We start from the raw sequence: 23,054 nt of genomic DNA on the forward strand, positions 1-23,054 counted from the left end.
GGCCATCGAACACCCGGCACTGAGGCTGGGGGACACGGCGCTGGCCGTACTCCCCCTGCTGGGGACGCCCTACTGTGGCCTTCCAGTACTTCAAGGGGGCTTGTAAGAAAGAGGGAGACGGACTTTTTAGCAGGGCCTGTCGCGAGAGGATGAGGGGTAAGAGTTTTGAACTAAGAGGGGAGGATTTTTTACAATGAGGGTGGTGAAACTCTGGCACAGGGAGGTGGTGGAAGCCCCATCCCTGGGAACACTCAAGGCCAGGTTGGACGGGGCTCTGAGCACCCTGATCCAGCTGAAGGTGTCCCTGCTCCCTGCAGGGGGCTGGACTAGATGGCCTTGAGAGGTCCCTTCCCACCCAACCCATTCTGCGATTCTCCAACAATTTAACTGCCAGTTCAGTCTCCCTATAAACATCCAACACCCACGCACAACGCTGCCCTCGTCGCCGGAGCAGGCACGCAGCCCCCTTCCAGAGGACGAGCTACTTAAGAATGTGAAATTTGTTGTGCTGCAGAGCGAGACAGATTTTTGTTGTTTGGGTTTTTTTTTTTTTCTTTTTATAGGAGGCTGGGGATTTGGAGGACGTAGGGTTTCCCCTACTCGGGGGAACGGGAAAGGAGCAGCGCTCACCCCAGCCTGATTGCGGTGTGGCGACTGAAAGCGAAACGGATGGTGAAAGACTCTGGGTGGTAACATGCAAGGCCCGAAAGGGCCAAAAATCATCCCCGTTGGGTCTGTCGCTGAGCTCCGAGACGCTGCGCCTCGCCGTGGAGCCGTCCGTCGGGGAGGAGGATTCCTTCCAAACGGTTTTTAAGAGAACTGGAGGCGAGTACCGGCGAAGAGGCTTGACGAGGCTGCAGCAGGAGTCAGGGGAAGGGCAGGTCCCGATCCCCAGACCCTTGGTCCCAGAGCTGCGCCTCGAAAGACGGCAGCTGTGTCGCCTCCCCGTTTGGGCCGGGGGAAGCAAAACTACTTTGCAAGGCAGAGAACGGAGGTGAAGGCATGAAGGAGGCAGCATCCTTGTCATCCCACCCCAGGGCTCCTCGGGGAGGCTTTCTGAGCCAGCGCCGGCTGACCTCCCTCCCGCGGCTCCTTCCAACGGCCGCTGGCGAGAGGACGGGCTGAGCGCCAACGGGGCAAAACGCTCTCGCAGGTCCCGTCGCCAGCTGAGCCTCAGGGTCCAAGCCCGCCCTTCCCCACCGGCACCTCTGATCTCGGCAACTCGTGGTTCGCCAGGCTGCCGGCTCGGCGAAAGCCCCGGGCCAACCCGCCGCGGCGGGCAGGAACGCTGCCGGTGAGGCGGCGGAGCAGCAGCAGCCTGGCCAGACCCTGGTCCTGGCTTCGCCCGGCGCCCGCAGGCCGGTCTCCGCTCCCAAGCAACAGCCAGGGAGCAGCAGCGATAAAACAGCCGTTAGTCCCAGCACAAGGTTATTTTCCAGGACGTTAACCAGAGCCCTCAGACGCCGGCTGGCAAGAGACCCGCGAGGAGCGGGAAGACACCTGACCGGAATGCGAAAGCAGAGCCGCAAACTCAACACCTTTTCTTTTTCTTTTTTTTTTTTTTTTTTTTTTTAAAAAAAAAAAAAGCTTTAAAGAAAGGTTGAGCTCAAACCAGCGTTGGCTTCGAGGGGCTATTTGCTTTAGAAAACAAGCCGCTTCAGCAAAAATATCAAATGACTGCCGTCCAGAACGCTCGTATTTTCAGTACCTCAGCTATTCGCATCTCTAATGAAACATTCAAACCGCAGCACAACGCAACTGTTTTGCAGGGGCTAATAAATAAACAAAAAGCATTTACCAAGCCTGTTTTTCTGTAGGAACAAGACCCCTAACATCCTAGAATTATCTCCATCCATGTCTGGCCGGGACTTCAAATCAATAAATCGTCTCCTCATCCTCGGATTAGCTCAGCCGGATAATTTCGAGAGCAGCGGCAGCAGCTCCCCGCTATTATCTGTAACAGCTCCGCCAGCTGGATTAACATGCGATCCCCCCTGTCACCCGAGAACAATCGCGCTCTGAGTGATAATTTGCCCTGACCTCGACCACCCTTCGTGGTGGCCTGAGAACCGGCCGTGATGCGGGTTTCCCTTCCAGGAACAGTAAGTGCCCGGCATTTCGCCTTCTCGCACCCAGCGTGGCTCTCCACTGATGTGGGATGCCGTCACATCGGCCGAGGGACGCGGCGCCGACTGACGGCGCAGGAAGACCCGGCCTTGTGAAGCCAGTCAACAGCCAACTGGGACAAGACATTCAAGAGGTGAGAGCTGGGTTGAAGGGGATCACCACAGTAGATTTACCGATGCTCCTCTCGGTCCAGCCACCTCTCTCCCCTCCTGCAATCCTTCAAACGTCGCTCTGAGCCGCGACTCCGGCCCTCCCTCTGTCCATCTTGCCACCATGCAGCTCCTGGGACTGTGCCCTGCATTGCAGTGGGCTTCCACTTCAGACCTGTGCAGCCTCTTCACCAGGGGGATGCTCAACACGTGGCATTTCTGTTCTGCTCAGAAGTCTAACTAACGTGTCAAAAGCCGTAGTTATGACGTTTAATATTTGGAATTACATTTCTGTTAAAACTCTGGCCAAAAAAATCCACCTGTTTTGGAAAAACTGGAGGCGGATGCTGTGAATCCTGGATGCCACGACCCAAAGGAGTGTCCCTGCTACTGGCAGGGAAGCCCAACGAGGCACCAAAGGCTTCTTGGCTCCGCACGTGGCTGGTTCTTGTCTCTACGCGTTGTTCCAGCTCCACCCAGGCAGCCTGCGGCTGCGACCTTCCTTGACCCCGGGAGGAAGGCCTGCCTTTGGCGGAAACCCGGGAGCCCCCAACGGGACAGCAGCGCGCACAGGGTGACTTGGAGGTTCGTGAGCCTCAGATCTGCAGGGAGACAAACCTTCCTGCGACACTCACCAGGGCTTGGGGCAGCCCTCTCCCAAGTTTCCACGCAACGGATTGAAGCAGTGAAACGTTCTGGTTTATCTACGGCTACAAACCTTCACAAGGTTTTGCCAAACCAGCACTTCCTAAGGAAATCTGCTTCGTTAAGAAAAAAACGTGGATGGCTTTCCCAGCTCGCTTCTTCGTTTCAGAACCAAGACCCGGCCCAGTGTCCACCACGACCAAGCCGGACCAGCGCCAGCACCGGTTCATCTCTGCCGAACCAGCTGCAGCTGCAGCACAGGACTCGCACCAGCCTCCCCTCGCCGTGCCGCCGGCAAGGGTGTCCTGCTTCGGGCTAAACCAGAACTAATTCTGGTTCAGGGCTTTAACTTTTCAGCTCATTCCCCCCCAACTGACGGCCCTGTCTGAACCAGCAGCACGTGTCCCCAGCCAGGGACTGCTCCCAGCAGTGCCAACCCCTGAGGGTCACAGCCAGCCCCAAGGGATGGGCTGCAGAGAGGCCCTGCCTGGGACTGGTTCTTGGAGCCACCCAGGTCACTGCTGAGGCTTGTGCCCGTGTTGGGCTGCGGGAGGGAAAAGGGTCCCCAGCCCGAAAAAGGCCGCCCCTGCAGGGAGGAGCCAACCGGCCAGGGGACCCAACCCTGACCCACCGAGTGTTCCACCCCACGGACGGCACGGTCAGTGCAAAGCTGAGGGGTCCCCAGGGTCAAGCTCTCTCCTTCGGTGGCGACACCTGAGGGGGGCTCTGTCTGTCCTTCTGTCGTCCATCCCGCCCCGTGCGTCCCTGAATCCAGGGCCTGAGCCCAGCTCCTGCCTCCCGTCCCTGTCTGCTGCCCAGTCCAGCCTGGGACTGCCCCAGTGCCAGCCCTGCAGCGTGGGGGGGACGGGTCGTCATCGGGGTGGGGGCAGTTGGGTTCGGTATTGGGGCTGTACCTATTTGTACATATTGTAGAGATTTCATTATTCCCTTATTCTTATTCTTGTCTTTTCTTTTATTGTTACTGTTCCATTAAAGCTGTTTTAGTTTCTTTTCCAAACCGTAAAGTCTCTCTCCCTTGTTCTCTCTCCTTTTCCCTTTTGGGAGGGGAGAGGGGTTCATAGAGAGCGTCTGTCACTCGTTAGTGGCCGGCCCAGCCTCAACCTGTGACAAAGGGAAAGCGCAAAACCCGATTTGACACGTTAGAGCGACGCAGACAGGTAAAACCCAGCTTGCCGGTAGAACTTAACCCGTCAAAACACTCTGGACACACCTGAGCCGGCAGAGGGAGTTTATCCGGACCAGTGCTTCATCCCACAGGGCCACGGCGTTCCTGGATTAGCCCGAGGTGCCTTAAAGCTGGATTTACTCTGTCTCTGAACCACGGCCTCAGCGAGCCTCCTGCCACTTTCACGCCTTAACGAGTGACGATTATCTGGCTTAGCCTCAGCTCTGCTGGCTCAAGCACCCCAAGAGGAGCGCTCAGATCCTTTCACTGAATTTCCTGGGAAGCCCAAGCACTCGCTGCTTCCCTCTGTCTGTCTTCCAGGGCTCTGCCCAAAGGAGTTTGCCTCTGCAGAGGCTTTCTCGTCCGGCACCGGACCGCGCTGGCTGGTGGCGCGCTGCCGAGCAGCCCCTCTGCTGCGCCGCTTGTCGTCTCCCACCGTTACTGACGTTCTCGGTAACCACGGGCGTTCCTCAGCCACGGGCCCCTCTTCGTCTCGTCTCTTGCCGCCGTACGGAGCACCCCTTTCTCGTTTTTAAGGAGTGGCAATAATTTGTCATCTCGCTCCCCAGAAAAATGCCAGTTCTTCTGTTGTAAAATCAACTCTGCTCACTCCACAGCGACGCCTCCAGCAATAAACCAAGGGAGCATAAACAGGAAAACCACACAAGGCTGTGGATCACACCTCACTTCTCAGAAACCAAGATATTCTTAGGAAAACTTGAAATTAATAATGGACTATGTATTTTTTTTAAAAAATCCCATACCCTTACTTTTAAACTATCTGCCTCTTCATGCAAGTCTCCTCAGCAAGTCGACGCAAGGTTGTGGCTGTTTTCTGTCCGCACTTGACGCCCGCAGACAGAGCGCCCTCACCTCGTCATTCCCCTGTGTTAAGCAGGAAGGAGGCCCCAGTCTTAGAGAAATTAATTAGTGCAGCAATTTGCCCCGGACACAGAGGTGAAGCCGAATTTGGCCCACTCTGCAGGATTCAGCTGAGGAAGAGAGACAAATAGCTGTGCTGTGGGATTTAAAAAAGCTGCTGTCAGCGTTCCCGATGCAACTAGACCTAGAAATTCATTTGTCTTTCAATAAACAATGGAAAAAGGAGAAGCAATTGCAGTAGACAAAACTAATTGCACCAGAGCAGAAGCACACCTCACAGCAATTGCTCCTGAATCTGCATTAAAAAAAATCCTAAACCAAAATCCACTCCACTAAAAAAAGGTAAAAATTCAGAAGCGGACTAAAGCCAATTTTAAACCAGAAGTGTACGTCACCGTGCAGCTCGATCACGCACAGGTTTATCTCTGCAAAGGGAACTCTGCGGGCGAAGCCGGCGCTGCTCTGCAAACACGACGTGGGGGCACAGAGAGTGTGTCCAGGGAGGCCAGCGCCGGAGCGGGGAGCAGGAATGAGCTCCTGGCTCCTCCATCCAACGCTTTAACATCACCGTCTCTTCCCCGATCCGGCCCGTTTCACGTCGGTCTCGCTCACGCCACGGCCACGGCGGCCTTTGTGTCGGCTGGCAACGCTGCTCGCTCAGCCCGACCTCTGCCTCCCAAGGCTCCCGTTAATTTTGTTTCCGTCCTTGGGGCCAATCCCGAACACAACGTAAAATCGCGTTTTCTCACGCAGTGAAGTCCCGCGGCATCTCCCGAGCCGTCCTCGGCGGCGCGATGAGACACGGGCGCGTTTGTGACCCAAGCCTGACCGCCGGCCTCGGCAGCACGCCCTCTCCCAGCGGGCACTCAGAAGAGGACCCAGAGTCTTCTCCACCTGTGGGTGCCTTCACCGCCCGCTCTGCGTCCAAGCGCACTTTCGGTACGGCGCATCGAGGGGCGAGAAGAACGGGAGTCGCTGGGGAAGCCACCTGGGGAGCTCAGCCTGCAGATTTGAGGTCGAGTAGCTTCCACTTTCGTAGCGAAGGCGAAGCACTAAAAAGATGAGCTTAACCACGTCTCCTGTTCTTGTTCACAGCAAATACCAGAAATACCAGATGACTCCAGATATAATACCAGATGAAATACCAGAATCTTTAAGAGATATTCATGTGGTTGGGTGTGTTTGTGGGGTGAAATGATGGAAGAGAATCCAAAGACTTCTCTAAAGTTCATTTCAGCCTTGGCCACTGCCCAGGCTCTAAAGCAGCAGGGACGGTTTTTGTGAGAGGTGACGCCTGCTCAGCAGAGCTGGACGGAGCTCTCCGGGCCCCTTCCCTCCACCGGGCCCCCTTCAGGTACCAGCCGTGAAATCCAGAAGACAGCAAAAGAGGGTTTTCAACAAAGCAGCGGAAGAATCGCTGCTTAACGCACTTGAGGCAGGCCAAGAGGCTGGAAAATAGATTGCAGGGAGCAAACTTGAGACGGGAAGAGGAGGAGGAGGAACGAGATCGGGCTGCGAAGGGATCTGGCAGACACTACGACGTGCCTCAGGCACTGGTGGTGGGGTCTGGACCCAGGATTTGAATTGGAAAGCCTCCCCAGGCCACTGGCAGCGTACAAAGCAGCCAGTCTCTCTAGTACGTGAGTTTTACCAAAGCGTTTTTGGGAACAGAAACGAGGCCACGTCAGAACGTTGGGTTTTGTGGACCGTTAAGGAGGCACAACTGGAAGCCTCGATCCTGTGATCCAGTTTCTGAGTGTCCGTGGCGACTGCACAGCGTCCAGCCCCACACCCTGTTCAACACGGAGCTCCTCTGTGTCCGCCCTAGGAGACCCCAGACCAGCTGAAGCTGCGAGCTGGGATCCGCAGACAACACGAAGTCCCCAGCACTCGCTTTCCCCAAGGTTTCTGGCCGACTTAAAAGCTCTTCTTTGCAGGGAGTGCACAGAGGAGTAGGGAGAAAGATGTGGAGAAGAGAGGGCTCAGGGGAATCTCACCAATGTGTAGAAATACCTGCAGGGAGGGGGGCAAGAGGACAGAGCCAGGCTCTTCCCAGTGGTGCCCAGTGCCAGGAGCAGAGGCCGTGGGCACACACCAGGACACAGCAGGGTCCCTCTGAACACCACGGGTGACCGAGCACCGGCGCCGGTTGTAGTCTCCATCCTTGGAGACACTCAAAAGGCGTCTGGGCACGGTCCTGGGCCACCAGCTCGGGGTGGCCCTGCTTGAGCAGCGGGGTTTGGACCAGGCGACCTCCAGAGGCCCCTTCCCAACTCAACCAACCCCTTTTCCAGGCAGCAACCTCATCAGCTTTCAAACAGAGCAGCACCACATAGGCAGACGGAAAACCCCGTGATGGCTGTACACAAGGAAGTCTTAATAATTTACCAGAAGATACTTTTTTTCACTCAGCCCATCTCAATTTAATCCCCCACTGGGTCTGCCGTATAGGATATGAACTAAATCGTGGTCTGCTACAGATAAAAATAATTCCAGGGGGTATTTTTGAGCGGGGGGAGCGCTGGGTTTTCCCTCGGGACGCGGGGCACATTCCAGCACGTTGAACAACAGCCTGGCGACCTGCTGCCTCCGCTGCCTGCAGTTCTCCTTCCGCTGGCGGAGGGAAGTTCGGCTTCGCTACGACCGTACCCAGACGCCGCACGAAAACGCTGCTGCGCGGAACGGCGAGCGGCTGCCCTCGCGCTTAAGCAAACCTGTGACCCCCCTCCTCTGCCTGCGGTGGTTATTCACCGCACGTCTGGTGTTCACTAACCACAGAGATTTCGTACCTCCTCCAGTCCGGCCCCGGTATCGCTGCAGTGCTTTTATTTTCTGGATGAAATGACCTGCAATGCAGAGGCTCGCTTGCTACACTGATCCTTCTACCCGATCTGTAATCCTCAATCCCCCTGGGTAATGCCTGGAGTAGGAAACTACTTGGTACAGCAAGCACGTCAGCGCTTTCCCAGCTGCGTTTTTTATTGGCTCATTTGCTGCATCCCTGACTTCAGTTAAGTTTTCCTTCCTTTTATCCCTCACTTTCTCCAGCCTCCCCCTGTGCCTTGAACCGAGGTCCCAACACCCCGGTGCTGACCTCTTGAGGAGAGCCGGCCAGACGTAGGCTGAAGGGGGGCAGCACAGCCCCTCCCGTCATGCCGAGGTGGGGCGGCAGACCTGCAAACGGAGAAAATGGGGGGGAGACAGGACTCCTTCCATGGCGGCAGCATCTCCCCTCCCAAGCGTCCCGGGAGGCTCGCTGGAAGGAAAGGCCGGTGAAGGCAGATCTCCCGCTCCTCCCGCCCCCGCCGTGCTGGGACCCGCAGGTTGTTCGTTAGAGGGCCCTTGCTGGGAAAGCAGGCAGGGAACCAGTGCAAGGTGCGGAGCAGCCCCCACGTTATACACAGACAAGCGAAAGACCCGTGATTTGGAGAAGCGGGCGGCGCTTCTGTTCTCCTTTTTAATCGCTATTAACAGCGAGAGACACTTGGGCTACACGGGACAGAGAACTCACCCACACGCCACCATATTCCCGTGAAATAAATAAACCCCCCCCAGCCCTTGGCACAATTAATTTGGAGTGAGGTACCTCACACCCGTCACCCCCATCGCTTCCGCCGAGCCTCCGTCTCAGGAGCCTTTTCGCCACGCTGAGCGCCAGCACCGTCAGAGGAAACCCCGGCCCTAACGGAGACCGCGACGGTCCTGCTGCTTCCCCACGCTCCTCCTCTAAATATCCCGAGCAGAATATATAAACCACGGAACCTTTGTTTTCCCTCAGCACCATTTTTTTTCTGCCTGTAAACGGCCGCTGGGTGCTGTTACACCCGCAGCCGTCTCCCACTGGCAGGCAAAGGGCAGCCACGGGGCGGGGGGCTTGCTGCTCCGTCGGGAAAGCGCTTCAGGGCGAAGAGATTTATCATGGAAACAAGGGATGCTCACGTTAAGGGCAGGAATGACGCAGTCACCGGCTGAAGGGGCAGACAGCTTGTAAGGAAGGGGGAAGGAGGAGCAGAGGCACGATGGGGGTCTGCTGAAAAACGGAAGAAACGAAAAGCATCACCGGTGGATTCGAGGACTAACATCACTTACAAGCGATGCTGACGGTGAGGAGGATCGTGAGGGAAGAGGTTCGTGTGCGACGCAGCGAGGAAAGGAGAGATGCGACGGGCGAGACGCTGAAGAGCAACGGCCGAAGCGGTCGAAGCAGCAAGCCGGGGCAGCGGTTGTTGGAGGAGCGCCGCGGAGGCACACCCAAAGCGGGGCAAGGCGGGGTTCCCTCAAAGGAAGAGGCTGCAGGAGCTCATGCTGGAAGCCCGAGGAACAGCTCTGGGTGAAGAGTGGACATGAAGGACTAAAGACCTGACCCGGGCAATGCCCAGCGGCTGATTGAGCGGCCATCTGTGCTCCACCAGGGTGGAACGGGCTCGGTGGCAAACAGCCGAAATCGGGAGGAAATGGGCACGTGGGGCTCACGCGTCCCCCGGCACCCGCCGCCACCGGCCCTCGGCGGGGGGAAAGGGAGCCGGGCCGAGCGGGGGCCGGTGGGAAAGGAGAGCACGGAAAAGCAAAGCACGAAGGGATCCCAAAGCTGGAGGGGGCTGGGGCGCGGGGAAACCCTCCTCGCGCAGTCGGGCACGTCAGCCCCAGCCAAGGACAGCCACGCTCCAGAGCTGTTGCCAATCCGTCTCCCTCGCTCTCCTCATGCAATTAGCCTAATTGCGGGAAGGCCATTAAGCACTGATGTTGATAACGGCCGCTTTGTTCCCGGCTCTCCGTTTTTGGCATCATTTTGCTCCCCGCACGGCCGCCACCCCACAGATCGCTGTAAGCACGTGCGCGAGCGTCTTCCCGAGCAGGAGATTCCAATTTCCGTGTAAGAGCACAAACCATAAAAACGACACCCAAGAAAACGGACGGTTTTATCCCCAAACGCCAGGTTCGCCCTCAGCCCGTGCCCAAACCTCCCGACGGCATTTCGCCAGAGGCGTCTGCATCAAGGCAACGTCACGGATTTAATTCCACTTTTTTTATTATTCAACTTTTTATACATAATAAATACAAACTTTTTACAGCCAATATAAAGAAAGCATTCGCACCTATGCTTTCAGTGTACTGACGCTGTACACGATGATACGTCGAATACATGCCCTGTATGAAGAAATCATAGTTAAAAAGGAGGCATATTTTTACAACTTTTCTTCTTTTTTTTTTCTTTTTTTTTTAAATAAAATTAGCAGCTCTTACAGAAAATATTTTAAAATACAACTAAAGAGACTTATTAAATAACACTTTCTGATTTTTGAAAGTCCAGGTATGAAGGACACAAAAAAAAAAACTGGCCAAAGAAATGGAACACGAACGTTATGGCAGCACTTGCTTTTTTTGTTCTGCATTGTGAAGCTTTCAAAATTTATGCAAACAGTTAAATCTTTTCTAAAAATGTCTTTTTTTTTTTTTTTTTTTTTTTTTAAACTTAAGAATAAGTTTGATAAACACATAAAAAGACCTCAAACAGATCAACAGGACAAGAGGTGCAAAAGAATGAAAAATACGGAAAAGACTTTGCTGGACAGTCACCGATTTCGTAACTGATCCATGAATTTTGTCTTCAAACAGCCCCACTCTCGGTGAAAGATCCCACCGGGAACGGAGATCGGCCAAGACGAACGCTGCAGAGACCCAGCTTGGATCGGGATTCACAAGGATGTGCAAAGGTTATGACAAAACCACGTTAGATGACTCGTTGTGGGTTTTGTTTTGAAAACGCAGCCTCAAAAAATAGCCCTTGTTAGTAAACTAAAGGTAGAAAACTCACTGGCTTGGGAAAAAAAAAAAAAAAAAGACCCAAGAGCGCCTTCGGTAGGACCCATAGAACAGCTCAAGAAGCCCAACCTCCAAACCCAACCTCGTGATGCCTTTGAGTGACGCTCTGATCCGATGGAGATGGCTGAAAACAGTGAGCACACAAAGAAAAACCTGTTTTCACCCACTTCTTCCCTCTCCCCTGAGCCTTCCTCCCCGTGCCAAGCCTCACAACACTCTCCGCCCTCTTCTTTCAAGCAACAGCAAAGAGCTTCCCTTGTCAGGGATCCCCGACTGAAAAGGAAGTTTTGAAATTCTTTGACTCTCTCTTTCTTGCCTAAGAGTAGTTTCGGACCACGGCTTGGCCCCGAAGGCGGGCGGAGGCTTCGCAGAAAGCAGAGCCTCTCCCGGCGCTCCGGCTTTGGCTCGCGAAGGGGCTTGGCGTGGGAGCCGCTGCAGGAGCAGCCAAGGCAAGAACGAAACAGCGCAGGTAAATGCTCTAAGTGTAACTTCTAACTCTAGCCAGGTGTTCTGCTGACAAAGACACACTGCTAACGTCGGATAATAAAGCACAGGGCAACAACTGGGGTAAGAGTGACCCAAAGCCTTTAAAAAAAAAAGTAAAAAAAAAAAAAAGCACCCCCAAGATCTGCTAAGAAAAAAAAATGAAGCTCAGTTTCCAGATCTAGACAAAAATCTCACTTACTTTTCTACCGGTTGGTTTACGCTATGGAACAAGATGTTGCTACTAATTCAGCACCTCCGTATTAGATCCTCTATTACTAAATGTACTGCATAAATATTAATACAAAGAACATAACAGTTTAACTGTTAATTATCGAAGAGGTGTGCATTAATGTAATTAACGCCATATGATCTGCATCCGTTTTCCTGATCTCTCAGATTATTTTCCTGTTTTTTTTTTTTTTCTTCTCCTTTCTGCCAGGGGATTGAAGAGGAGCCAGCCTCTCCTTATACTTATTTTTTCAGTTCCCTTTTTCATTCCGCGAGATCTGATTAAGACCTAATCAGACAAGTAATGCTACTTGAAGAATGGACGATCTTTAACACATTCCTATGGCAACAGTAATATACTGTACTAACGCACGAGGTCGAAGTACGCTATGACTAAGTGGCGTGAACGAGGCTCTTGCCTCAGCCTCCGTGTACAAACGGACCGTCTTCAGCCGCGAGAGAAACCCGCTCCGAGGCCGCCCTCCGCTCGCTGCTCGGCCCGCCTTGGTTTGTGCTAAGAGAGGAAGAATGATGTACACAAATCAAAACAACAACAACAAAAAAAAGGCACAAAATATTCATGACCGTGGGAAGGAATCCACCATGTCACTGCCACAGAAAATCCTCCCTATCTCTCGCTCTATGAAAAGTCTTCATCATGCAAAGGTGCCTAAACCCGAGACCGACCAAATACCGCGTTTGGCCTTGATTGTAGCACTACTACTTCACCAGTCCAGCCATCACACCAGAGTTATTTCCACGTCCTCTATCTTCTCTGTGGGCCGGCGATGCTGCTGCGTAGGGGGCGGCGGAGCTGCTCGCACCTGAAACAGCCAGAACCAGCCCGTCACTATCGGCAACCTCCCAAAATGTCACATCTCGCACAGACCGAAACGGCAGCTTTGCGGAGATGCTGCAGACACACAGCTCAGCAGAACCGCGGCGAGCAACCAGCGGAATTCAGGTCCGGCGGTCCCCCGTTAAGCCACCAAGGCTCTTCGCTATAACCACATCCGGGTGATTTTCCTCCAGGATGACTCGCAGCCACGCCGGGGCGAGCGCCCCCAGTGAAGTAACCGATCTGCTCCGCCTGCCCCCGCGGATGACCCCGTACGTAAACCTGGGACGGGCTTCGGACCTTACGTCACGTGCTGGAACGTGAGGACGCCCCCGCCTGGAACTTCGGTGGACGGGGAACGACAGGAACGCCGTGGGGCGCCTACGTGCCTCGCTCGGGTGTAATCAACCCCCGACCTGAACGACACACAGCGGAAACGTGGTGCTGCTCTTGCCCTCTGCCCCATCGGTAAGGTTGATGGAGATCACCTTAGGCACTAGCGGCGTTTCCCGAGGGGGTTTCATCCCATGATTTCAGGATACACCAGAGTGACTTGCTACGGAAAGCGTGAATTGCGGAGCAATACCGTAACAAACTTCACAGCGTTTTCAAACCAGGCGTATTTAAGATGCAACACTAACAGAAACCCTTTCAATTAAGGCATCGCTCTGCAGTAATATATCAAAAAGGCAGTAAATTGCAAGGAACTCGTGACGAAAACATAAACCTACAAAATGGAAAAGCTGCGTCTGTCTTTTTTACAAGGGAACAGGGTAACGTGAAACTTCTCTGTTCGACACTTAAAATACTTCACGTGGCAGAACTACCCCTGCCTTGCGTGGGCCAACCATTACGGCCAACTCCCTGACTACGGGAATATTCGGAATATAATTTTTGAATATCCCAAAACGCTCTTTCTCTGCAACCTCATTCATTGAGAATGCCAGGGAAACACAAATCTTACAGCTTAATATGGGTTGGTTGAGGACTTTGAAACCCCCAAAACTTGATTTCAAAGTCGGTCCTAGGGATGGATTTGGCAAGTTCTACGTGATTAAATTATTCCTCTCCTTTTCTGCCAAAACCTCTCTTTCTGGGCAGCAAAGACATCACTGAACATACAGATCTCATCGTTAGGAATTTTTAATTCCAAACTCTTGAAATCACGAGGTTCAGAACTATATCTAACCCGAACTGCAACGGAGTCCCCACATCCTACGTCAAACTGCCGGCACACCGGACAAGCAGCAACTGCACAAATCCTATCATTAGACCGTTCCGGCATTTTTTCACCACCTCTTCTTCCGTTCTGTTCAGGGCTATGACCTGTGGCAAGAACAGAAATAACCTCCCAACGCCTGGAAAGGCAGCGTAAGTCTATGGACTAACGTCTGTTTTACTGCCACTACAGACGTCCCTCCCTCCCAGGCTGGGTTTCACGACCCCCGTGCCTCCCACAGAGCCCTGCAGCTATTGCTCCCGCGAGGGCGGGTTCGACGAAGGACGGACAAGACTCAAAATCACCTTTCAACGCAGCGACTCACTGCTTCCACAAGCGCAGCTTTGTTTTGCTCCCGGGTTCGCTTCCTCCCGAACAGCTCTCCCTGTGTCCTCCAGCTTTCTGCCACCCCCGTGACATTACCAAAGGGGAGTGGACGGACCTTTCCTCGCCCTCTTCGCCTGAGGCACCGCGTTCTTACACCCAGCGCTGGGACTGGCAGAGGCGACCGAGCCAAATCCTCGGGTGCTGTTGTCCCCCCCCCTCCCCGCTCGGAACGTCCCTCTCCCGACGTGCCCACGCTCGAGCCCGTCACTTTGTCGCATCGATCAGAACGACGGGGTTGGGTTTTGACTTACGGGGCGCAGTTTGCCGTAGGAAGCGTCGGGAGGAATTCGCGGAGGCTGCGAGAAGCCAGGGGACTCCGAGCCGAAGCTGTTTTCTGAAAGAGCGAGCGACAGCCACCCGTCACAACTCGGTATCGCTGAATTCACTCCACGTGGCAAAAAAAAAAAGAAGCTTGGGGTATCGAGCCCCGCTCTGAAATGCGGATATTCTGAAGCAAGCGTTGAGCTGAAGTGTTTCGCCTACCGTTAGCTGACGGCGAGCGGGGGAAGTACTGAGAACCTCTCTTGTCCGGGCTGTGGTAGGGGCTGGCGGGAGGCTGGTCATACAGCGGCAGCGGCGGGAGGGCGTTATTAGGCTTCGGAGTCGGGGATACCTGTGGTAAAGAGAGAGAGGGGCTGCCAAAAGCCTCGCTCGCTCCTCGGCAGTTTTTGGGCACACCCCGAGGTGCAGCAAGCCTTCCGACACATCAACACGCTCGGAACCTTCGTCTGGAGAAAACCCGCCCGTCAAAGGTGCCGTCAGGCACGTTTGGGAAGGAAAGCCAAGATCTCCAACAGAGACAGTGGGTTTTTTTCACTGGTTGTCCACTGAGCAGAAATTTTTCATCCTCTCCCAGGTAATTTAGACCGACTCTCTGAAGTTTAGATGAAAAAAGTCATTTGGCCCAGCGCGCCTCTCCACGTACATTCGCACAAAAGCGTTGAGATGGTGAGTTTCATCCCAACTCCGCTGCGTATGAAACATTTACACGTTACATTCTCACGGTCTTCTCAAACCAAAGAATAAAAACACTGGAGAAATTACTTTGTAGGGAACACGGGAGTCCACTTCCTAGCACCACAATTACACACGGGAATGTGCCCGATTTTCTAATATGACACAAGGATTACAGAACTATTCTGGAATGAGGACATTTTTGCAAAAATGACGGTAATACAATATTTGGCAGTGTTCTGCCCTTCAAAAACTGAGAGGACACGGAACAGATTTAAGTATGAAAACATTATATTAGGGCTGAGAGAGCCCGTGGTTCTCTTTTTGCCAGATTCCGTTTGATGCCTCAGCCTATGCCGCAAATTAATTGCACAAAGCAGGCTGTGAATTTTCCCCTCTGGTTCATTTCCCTTCTACCCCAGTACTTGCCTTTATTCCCAAATCTGTCACATTTGCCAAAATATATCAGTTGATAATTATTAGGCCGGGTGAGAAGCTACACGGTCAGCACTCAGGGTTTGGGGTTTTTTTCCTTAAATTGGTTCTGATTTTTTTTCCTTAAATTGGTTCTGATTTTTTTTCCCCCTAAAGCAGCAGCAGATCCTTGCAGCCTTCCAAACTCGCCCCAACAAACCGCAATCCTTCACGCAAGGCAGCACCCCAACGCTTCGCATACCTGAATATCTCCAATCCACTGAGTCTCCCCGTTCTCTGAGGCCGTGAGCTCTTCAACCAATACCGACGGGAACACCCCAACGCGGCCGTTGAATTCTCCTTCCCAAAAGCCATCATCATCTTGATTTTCCTTGTTCAGGATGCGGATGATGGCGCCTTCCGGGAAGGACAGCTCATCGTCCGTCTGGCCCTCGTAATCATAAAGTGCTTTGACAAAACAGACTGAAGGATGGAAAAGGAAATAAAACAAAAGTGTAATCGGCATCAGCTTAACCACAAAGAGTAAGTACTGCGCGTACTTTTACGGTTGGAGTTGATGATCTTAAAGGTCTTCTCCAACCTAAAGGACTCTACGACTCTGTAACTGCCGAGTCAAATCATTTCAGTTTTCCCTACTTTTAGTTAACGGTGATCTCAACTCTGTGAGGCAGTGTCCTGGTTTGGGCTAAATCAGAACTAATTCTGTTTTAGTGCTTTAACTTTTCAGTTCAGTCCCCTCCAACTAACAGCATTTTCTGAAACAGCAGCCTGTTTTTCCAGACCGTGACTGCTCCCAGCAGTGCTAAGGCCTGGGGTTTATAGCTCGTACCAAGGGATGGGCTGCAGAGAGGCCCTGCCTGGGACTTGTTCTTATGGCGACCAAGGTCACTGCTGAGTCTTGTGCTCCATGTTGGGGTGCGGGAGGGAAAAGGGTCGCCCCTGCAGGGAGGAGCGAACTGGACAGGGGACCCAAACCTGACCCACAGAGTGTTCCATCCCATAGACGTCATATTCAGTGTAAAGCTGAGAGATCACGAGGGTCTCGCCCCTTCGCTCCCTTTGCTCTTCTTCGATGGCCGACATCTGAGGAGGACTGATCCGCGCATCCCTGAATCCAGGGCCTGAGCCCAGCTCCTGCCTCCCGTCCCTGTCTGCTGCCCAGTCCAGCCTGGGACTGCCCCAGTGCCAGCCCTGCAGCGTGGGGGGGACGGGTCGTCATCGGGGTGGGGGCAGTTGGGTTCGGTATCGGGGCTGTATCTATTTGTACATATTGCAGAGATTTCATTATTCCCTTATTCTTATTCTTGTCTTTTCTTTTATTGTTACTGTTCCATTAAAGCTGTTTCAGTTTCTTTTCCAAACCATAAAGTCTCTCTCCCTTGTTCTCTCTCCTTTTCCCTTTTGGGAGGGCAGAGGGGTTCATAGAGAGCGTCTGTCACTCGTTAGTGGCCGGCCCAGCCTCACCCCGTGACAGGCAGCCAGGTAAATTGCGCAGATTTGATACGAGATAGAGAATTACTGAGAACTGCTGTTCTCAGACACAGGTCAAATGTGAGAAATTCTCACGTGTGACGTCCCAACTCAACACGCAGAACGAGCTTAACACACGATTACTCGTTTTTTAATTGGGATTTACCACTGGTGTCTCCGTTCAGGCTGCCTGAGACCAAGTCGGCCTCCGTGGAGTTATTGGAGGTGTGCGACCGGCTGTCCAGCGCCGCCAGGGACTGCAGCATGCTCAGCAGACTGCTGGACGTCGGGAACTGCAGGTACTTCTCCGGCACGTAACCCACCTGACCCGCTTTGTTCCGCGCCTGTAAGCCAACCACAGAGAAGACGCTCCGCTTGTGCACGCCACTCTGAACGCAATCCAAACACTTTCTCCCGTCCCAAGGCCCGTTTCGAAAAGTAATCGTGACAAGAAAACGGTCTCGGAAAAACGATACCTTTACCCAGTCTTCCATATCTCCGTCTTCGATGACCTCCAACACCTCGTGTTCCTCTATGGTCAGCTCGTCCGGCTGAGAAGCCTGAAGTGCGGAACAGGAAGATTAGAAAACAAAAGCGTTTCCAGGTGCAGCGTCAAGAACGTTCTCACCCGGGCTTTTACGAAAACTTATGGGTTTGAAAAACCTGAAAACTTTGTGATGTAGCGTACTTTAAAACACACTAATGAGGGTTCTTCTGCCCACCTACCGACATCCACGGGCCCCTTTTTCCCTCGAGAGGACAGCACCCGGAACACCACCCAGCGCGTCGAACCCCATCTGCTGTTGAACCCCGAACGAATCCGCGCTCCGCGGCTAAGCCCGCCGCTGGCTCCGGCCGCCGCGGCGGTGTGCCGTACGGCCGCCCCGGCAGGGCCGGTGGCCGCACGCAGCACCAAGGCCGCTCGTCAGCCCAGCTCTAACTCCCCAACGGCCGTTTCCCCTCGGCAGGAGCAAGCGCGGCTCTGCCGGACCGCGCACACGCGCGCCCGACGCTCAGCCGGCGTTTCCGCCGCGGCCGCGCCGGCGCAGCGGCACAGACCGGAACGTCTGCCCGGGGCAGGCGTGCCGCCGGGCTGCCTGAGCCGGGCGGGGACACCTCGACACGCTGCAGCTCACGTGTGGACTTCCGAACGCTGCTGAGCTGGCGGGGAAATGGGTTTCACCACGGCGCGGCGGTTTTTCACCACTGGATGTCAGCTACGTTTAACGTGCACCACCACGAGTCAGAGGCTGACATCCTACCTCAGGCTCCCACAGAGCAGCTACAGCTGCTACTTGTTCGTGGCACAGTTCATTTCTCTAATCAAATAATAATAAAAAAAAAATAAATCACAAACCTTGTATGAATAAACAACTTTGCAGGTGAGAGGGTAATTTCTTAGAGTACCGGAAGGGCTGGAACTGCTGTCATCAAAAACATCCATGCTGTCTTCAAACTCTTCACCTTCTTCCTTTTCTGCGTCAGCATTGATCTATTAAAACAAATTAAATTTGGCATTACAGCACCAAATAAAAGTAAGTGAAGAAATAACAATAAAAATGAATTGATCAATAGACTTCAGGGTGGTTGTTTTACTACTCAGGGTTACTGAAACTGGACAAAAAGAGCAAAGACCAAATAACACCCAACATAGGACTCTCGGATAACCTCGGGAAAGCGGTCGTCAAACAGAGCACAACACGGGAAGCAAAAGAACAAGAGCTGTCACCAAATCACATCTTTGCTTAACTCCGCCGTGCTGCTTCACTCCAGCACAACAGGCCCGCGGACCTCACGCCGAGCGGCGGAAAGACTTTGCAGGCTCCAGCCCAGCTGCTGGCCAGGTATGTTTTCGACATCAGCTGCGAAGCAGTGACTCATGTACCCGGGGAGGCCATTGCGGGGGCCCAGCAGATGGTTTGATGGAAAAAGAAAAAGAAAAAAAAGAGTCACTTGCTGAGAATTTATGCTACCGGAAGGTTAATGTACCTGTGACCAAGAGGTGTAAACTGGAGCTGCAGCGGGAATACTTAAACTCGGGAAAAAAAAATAAAGTCAGCCTTCCAGCCGGTGTATTCTGCACGACAGATTTGATGCAGTTTATAAAAACCAAAATCCCTAGAGACAGAACGATGGTGAAAACCTGGCTATGGGGGTTTAAATAAAAACTGAAGTCAACAGACTGGGAAAACACGAGTTTCTACAAATGCAGTTTGGGCAATACGGAGGTGAGCTGTGCTTCGGCCCTGAGCCCGGGTTAAGTTTTGAATAATCCTTTTATCTCACGTGGAAACAGGCAAGTCCTTCGAACCAAAGGCAACGCTGCGATGTATTTGCCGTCGTCCCTTTATTTACTCCTTTTAATTCGGGAGTGGATCTGGTGTTCCTTGTGAAAACCGAACGGCTCACAAACCAACGTGAAGTTGGGCTGAGGCCAAAAGGGCACCACCGTGCAGGCTCCCCGAGCCAGCTGTCCCCGTGCCTCTGCTCTGTCACCTCTTTGCTCTTCTAGACCAGGAGTGGACGAGCACAAAGCGCCATCATTTTCTGACTCAGATTAATGTCCAGGCTACGATTTCCAGACTACATCCTCGTAATTCCTATGATTTTTCTCCCGCTCCTTTTCACCCAAGCGCAGTTTGCATCCACTGCTACCCAAAGGTGCTCAGGAACGTTGCTGTAACCAAAGAAAAAGATCACTCTCCTGCCTAGCTACCGCTTTGATGTATTACCAACCAACTATAAATTACAGCAAATTTAAGGTTTCCTCCTCCAGTTTCCAACTGCCTGGTGCTGCGCACGGTTTACGTCGCAGCAGGCAAAGCCGACGCTCAGCCGACAGCCACACGGCGCGGCCTGGAAAGGAGTGTCTCGCGTCTAGAAAGGCTCATTCTAAAACATCTGGTCCTGGTTTTCCAACACGAGGAGGAAAAATACATCTGAGGTTTCAGCGCGGGGGCTGCTCCCGGAGCTCCTCGAACAGACCCGTCTGCAAAGCCGCGCGCAGAGGGAAACCAGCGTTGGTGATGCAGAGAAGGCGGCAGGGTTTGTTCCGTGAAGCTCCTCTTTCTACGGCGCCTGGGAACGGTGCAAGCAGAGAATAAACACGTGGGACACGACTGCACCGAAGGCAGGTAACGGCCAGCGACCACAGGGATGAACGCAGGCAGGCCGGTGACAAGACAGCTGGATGACACAGGCGGAAAAAGGCACGCAAGCGCGCGTTGACCTATCTTGTTTTGTGGCACAGCCTACACAAAGGAGATCAGATACCGAAAAGAACAAGCAGATACTATAAAGAACACCAAAAGGCTTTGTTTTTTCTTGCCCTTGGAAACGCAGAGACCCTGGCGACAACAGAGAGCGCATTTACACCGAGCCGCCTCCAGTCTGATCTGGCGACCTGTAGGAGCCGAAAAAGGCTGAAACCTCCCGCCAATTCGCCAACGGAGCCGTCCGCCGCGGTGCCGTCCGTCAGCCAGAGGCAGCTGGCAACACGCATGCTTAGGGGTGAAGCCACCGCTGGTTTCGCACAGGTCGCTGGTACCCGGTGACAACCGAGTATGAACCAGCAACCTCACGGCCAACAGGCGCTACGACCCCTTACGCTGAAAGCACCCCTTTTCACGTTCGCAGCAAACGTACCCGCCGCCGCCGTTATTTCCAGCTCTGCGATTCCGCGCTTCTCCCGCACAAACGTTTCTTGTAACTGCACCGCCTCGAGTCCCAGCGAACGCGAAACAAACCCCAAAAGCCACAGGGGCATTATTCTCTCTCCCTTTCATGAATAAATCACACCGTCGTTGCAGGCAGGACAGGCACCGCACACGTTTTCCGGGCGACGTTAAAATTCAAAAGGATTCACTTTTTTGGAGCATGCACCTTGGAAAAAAACCCTATTCCCTCCCAATGTGATGCATTTCATCATAATATCAGAAAGCCAGCCGACCGACGGGACCCTAACTCCAGCTCACTACACCGCTGCAGCGGGTTAAACAAACACAGCGATACCAAGGCATCAACGGTGCTTTTCCTTTTTTTTTTTTTTCCAGCTCTTTAAAAGAAAATACACCGACAGCTTTGCCGAACACAGTACGGCCCGACAAGCCCCGGCCCAAGGGTCAGGGCAGCAGAGCGCCGGTTTCCGCGCGCCCAACGCCGCCCGCTCTTCGAGCCGGGGCGGACGCTGCTCGTTAAGACGCCGCAGGAATTGCAGGAATCGCAAGCAGCGCAACTGCAGCGTCGGTCCGAGGATTTCCATCGAGGGGGTGGCCTCACCTGGCCTGCCAAGGTCAACAGAGCTGCTTTTTTTGATAGGGGAGCGTACGTAAGTGTAAAAGGGGAAAATCAGAATCGGAGTTTAACCTCCCACGCTGTGGCCTCTGCCGGCTCGCCAGGGACGGGCCCGGGGTTTGGCAGCGGGGCCAACTGCTGGCGCGTCTGACGGGAGAGAGAACGAGGCGCTGGGCACAAGCCAGCGTGCGCAGCGGGAAGGCGAGGGAGGTGGAGTGCAAGAAGAGAGGGAAAACCACACGGTTCCACACGGCTGTGTCCCATACCCTCATCCATCCTGGCTGGAAAAGGATCTGAAACGGAACTGGGCGCAAGAATTCCCTCGGGATTTGGGGCGGCCGAAGGTGGGAGCTGCACGCTGCGACCTCAGCCACGCCGCTCGCCACGGGAGTAAAGCCTGCACAGAGCAGCGGCGGCAGCGACCTTTACTGCTCACCACCGCCGCCGCGCCTGAGCTCTGCGTGGCACGTCCCGGAAGGGACATCCCAACGCCCCGAAAAGGCAGAGAGCGGATTCAGGGGTCTCAGGATTTGCCGGGACTCCGTTCAGCGCTCGCTCGCTTTTCCAAACTGAAGCCGACATCGATGAAAACAGCCGTACGCCTCCAAAAAACCCCCTTTCCCTCTGAGGGTTTGCCACCGTGACCAAGAGAACAATAACGCAGCAGAAAAGCACGAAGGAAGGTGGGAACGAGGAGGATTTTCTGTGTGCAGGGAGCACATACTTGCTGAAATGGCGATTTTGTTTCTCTGAGGTGGTCGGTGAAAGCGAGCCATTCTGCAAACCGTTTGCACTGCAGTGAAAAACCACATCCCCATTCCCTCCGAGAGTCTGGTTACACAGAGGACACGTTCTGGCTGTCCAAAGCATTTCGAATTCAAAAGAAAGTGTGAATTAAGTAATTTTAATAGCGCGTGAAGACTACAGTTAGGAAAGTATCCACGTGCAAACCGAGACTTTATAAAAGCCTTTCAACTTTGCTAAATGTTAAATACATAAACAGGCACAGAAAATTTCAGATTTGTTTGAAGCCAACTGGCCAAACCTTCAGGAGTTTTATTTTTGGTGGTGACTGGTGAAGTGCAACAGATTGGTAAGTTTTCCTGCCCGAGGTGGCAGCTCGGCAGCACACGCCCGTTAGGGGAATTCAAACAAAAAAGGTATTATGAGCTCTTTTAGCAGCTCCTCTTTTCTGAGCAGCGTTTCTTGGCCATCCCTATTTTGAAACATGTCATTCTTTGGGCGGAGGGGGGAGAGGGCAGGAAAATGAGAGTTTGCTTCTTATTCTGTCTTGAATTACATAAAAATGCGCTGTTTTCCAAGCTAAACAGGCGGGCGATGTCTCTGGCCTGTTTTGCAAACCAGCATAGACATTACAAACGCAGTCAGTCTTACATTGAATAAAAAAATCATCACCAATCTTCCACCGATCAAAGTTGCTTTTGAGTGAGTTCAATTTTGGGTATATCGGATGAAATTTTTTTCAAGCTCACTCACACCATTGAATTTAACAGTTCAAGAAGTTTCCAGCTCTTTGGATGAAATGCAGTAGTGATCAGCTTGGTGGGCTGCTCCAGTTTGACTTCCTCAAGTGAAACTAGTTGTTCCTACGGAAAATGTCAAATATTTACTGAATCTCAACTAACAGGGCAGTAACTCGCAGGTGAATGGTGGCACCCTCTAAATTTCCGACAGATCTTTGAGGGAAACATCTAACCTTGCTCACACGAGCGGACGGGTTGGGTTCCAAAGCTTTATGCTGATTTTTAATGAATTAAATTTTCATCTCAAACATCCCAATCAATTTGGAAAACCGGCTTTGCTCTCCTGGTGACTTTCACTGCGATCTCTACATAAACGACTCTTTAAGAGACGATGGAGAGTCGACAGCTTTCTAAACATTTGGAGGACTAAAGCCCTTCACCTGAGAGC

At 53.1% G+C, this 23,054-nt stretch overlaps 1 protein-coding gene across 2 annotated transcripts in view; it reads right to left on the minus strand.

The window, feature by feature from the left end:
- Nucleotides 1-12,266: 12,266 nt before the first annotated feature.
- Nucleotides 12,267-23,054, minus strand: part of FCHSD2 (FCH and double SH3 domains 2) — a 164,381-nt gene continuing 153,593 nt past the window's right edge. For both annotated transcript variants that reach the window (XM_086481591.1, XM_086481590.1), the window contains 7 exons: nucleotides 18,187-18,321; nucleotides 17,306-17,389; nucleotides 16,996-17,173; nucleotides 15,601-15,821; nucleotides 14,454-14,583; nucleotides 14,222-14,304; nucleotides 12,267-12,350 (listed from right to left, as the gene is read on the minus strand). In XM_086481591.1, the coding sequence (XP_086337717.1) occupies nucleotides 12,267-12,350; nucleotides 14,222-14,304; nucleotides 14,454-14,583; nucleotides 15,601-15,821; nucleotides 16,996-17,173; nucleotides 17,306-17,389; nucleotides 18,187-18,321 (915 nt within the window). The remainder of the gene's footprint in view (nucleotides 12,351-14,221; nucleotides 14,305-14,453; nucleotides 14,584-15,600; nucleotides 15,822-16,995; nucleotides 17,174-17,305; nucleotides 17,390-18,186; nucleotides 18,322-23,054) is intronic.

The sequence above is a fragment of the Leptosomus discolor genome, chromosome 1, assembly GCF_034619465.1.
Source record: "Leptosomus discolor isolate bLepDis1 chromosome 1, bLepDis1.hap2, whole genome shotgun sequence".
NCBI lineage: Eukaryota > Metazoa > Chordata > Aves > Leptosomiformes > Leptosomidae > Leptosomus > Leptosomus discolor.